This window comes from Fusarium solani, assembly GCF_023522795.1.
Source record: "Fusarium solani strain SB1 chromosome Unknown bctg00000013, whole genome shotgun sequence".
Taxonomy (NCBI): Eukaryota; Fungi; Ascomycota; class Sordariomycetes; order Hypocreales; family Nectriaceae; genus Fusarium; species Fusarium solani.
The window spans coordinates 1,299,194-1,300,673 of NW_027072145.1; the positions used below are offsets into that span (position 1 = coordinate 1,299,194).

General features: G+C 50.0%; 1 protein-coding gene across 1 annotated transcript; it reads right to left on the reverse strand.

The window, feature by feature from the left end:
• Positions 1-475: 475 nt before the first annotated feature.
• MRS44_017285 (uncharacterized protein) lies at positions 476-1,251 on the reverse strand (the record flags this gene model as incomplete). Its single annotated transcript, XM_065617743.1, has 2 exons — positions 476-600; positions 657-1,251. 2 exons carry the CDS (start codon positions 1,249-1,251, stop codon positions 476-478), a joined length of 720 nt encoding a protein of 239 aa, XP_065473815.1.
• Positions 1,252-1,480: the final 229 nt, after the last annotated feature.

The following is a 1,480-nucleotide window of genomic DNA, read 5'->3' on the forward strand; positions in this document are numbered from 1 at the left end:
ATAACTTTTGGGTACAGTGGGGTGCGAGTTCAGCGTCAGTGACTTGACATTACAATTTTGACGAAAACGGACTAAGCACAGTGCGCAGATTCAAGGCCCTTGCTGGTTATAAGGTCGATTTTGCTGGAAAACCCACCGTATCGGGACGGTGCATAGGCCCACTCAGTAGCCAATTTTAGAATGAATTCGAGAAAGCCCAAACCCCACACACTGACGCTGAACCCGCACCCCACTGTATGTAATAGATGGATGATATAATAAACAATGTTGGAGTTAATTGTGGTCTCCCTGGGCTAATTTTGTGATGTTATCAGGTTCACAGACAGCCACATCACTGAGAGGGAAATTTTGACCGCCAGCCCAAAACAAGGCGAAAGAACAGGGTCTATAACAGCCTTGCCCTGAAGAAGCTTCACAGACGAATGTTGGTCCTCCTCCTAACATTCCTATCCGCTTAGATGAAAGAAGTTGAGTTTCATAGCGTCTCGAACACTGCAACAGCGGCTTCAGCCGTAGAGGTCGCGCTAGCTGGGTTCTGGCCCGTCACGAGACGGCCATCAACGACATGGAAATCGTCCCAAATACCGGGCGCACGTTGATCTGAGACGGGCTGATCAGTAACCAGAAACCACATTCACAGTGCAGGTGAAACCTACAAGTTGCACCAAGGCGAGCGGCAACTTCCTCGACCATCTCGGTGTTCCAGCTCCTGAGCTCGTCCATGATCTTCAGGGTGTATTCAGCTTCGGTAGTGAACCCAGTAATCTTCTTTCCCTTGATCAAAGGCTCATTGGTGGTTGGATCAATCAGATTGGCGAAGATGGCAGGGCCGTGGCAAACAGACGAGACGACGCCACCGTTAGCCCAAACCTGAGCTGCAATCTTTTGAAGTGAGGCCGCTGTGGGATAATCGATCAATGCAGCATGGCCAGCAGAAGCGTAGAAAAGTCCATACTTGGACCCATCGAGATCTGCAGCCTTGGGCATGTTGTCGAGCTTCTTTCGAAAGTCACTATCTACGTCGTTCCAAGTGACCAGGTCGTCGCCGTTGAGGAAGTCAGGCTGCTGCGAGAGCCAGTCAGCCGTGTAAGTGCCCGTTTCCGATGCTAGGTCGACCTCAAAGCCAGCAGCCCGAAGGACTCTGTAGGGGTGCAGGGCTTCGCCGATGAATAGTCCAGTTGTCTCTTTTCCTTGAAAAAGGGTCGCCTTGGCGGAAGTGACACTGATGAGTGCTCGGCGAGGAGGGGACATGTTGCTAGTATGATGTTAGTGTAGTAAATGAGGACTTCTGATGATGGGTAGAGGTTGTTTAAGCTGAATCGTGTTCGTTGGCTTTTCGAAGTAACGGAACCATCATTATTCTTATGCGTTGAAGAACGAAGCGACGAAAGGTCTAGGTTCTACCCCTCACCTTAAGACCCCATTCCTTTGTTCTCCTGTCCAAGGTGATTGGCGGTATACTTGTTCTTCCATATCAGTT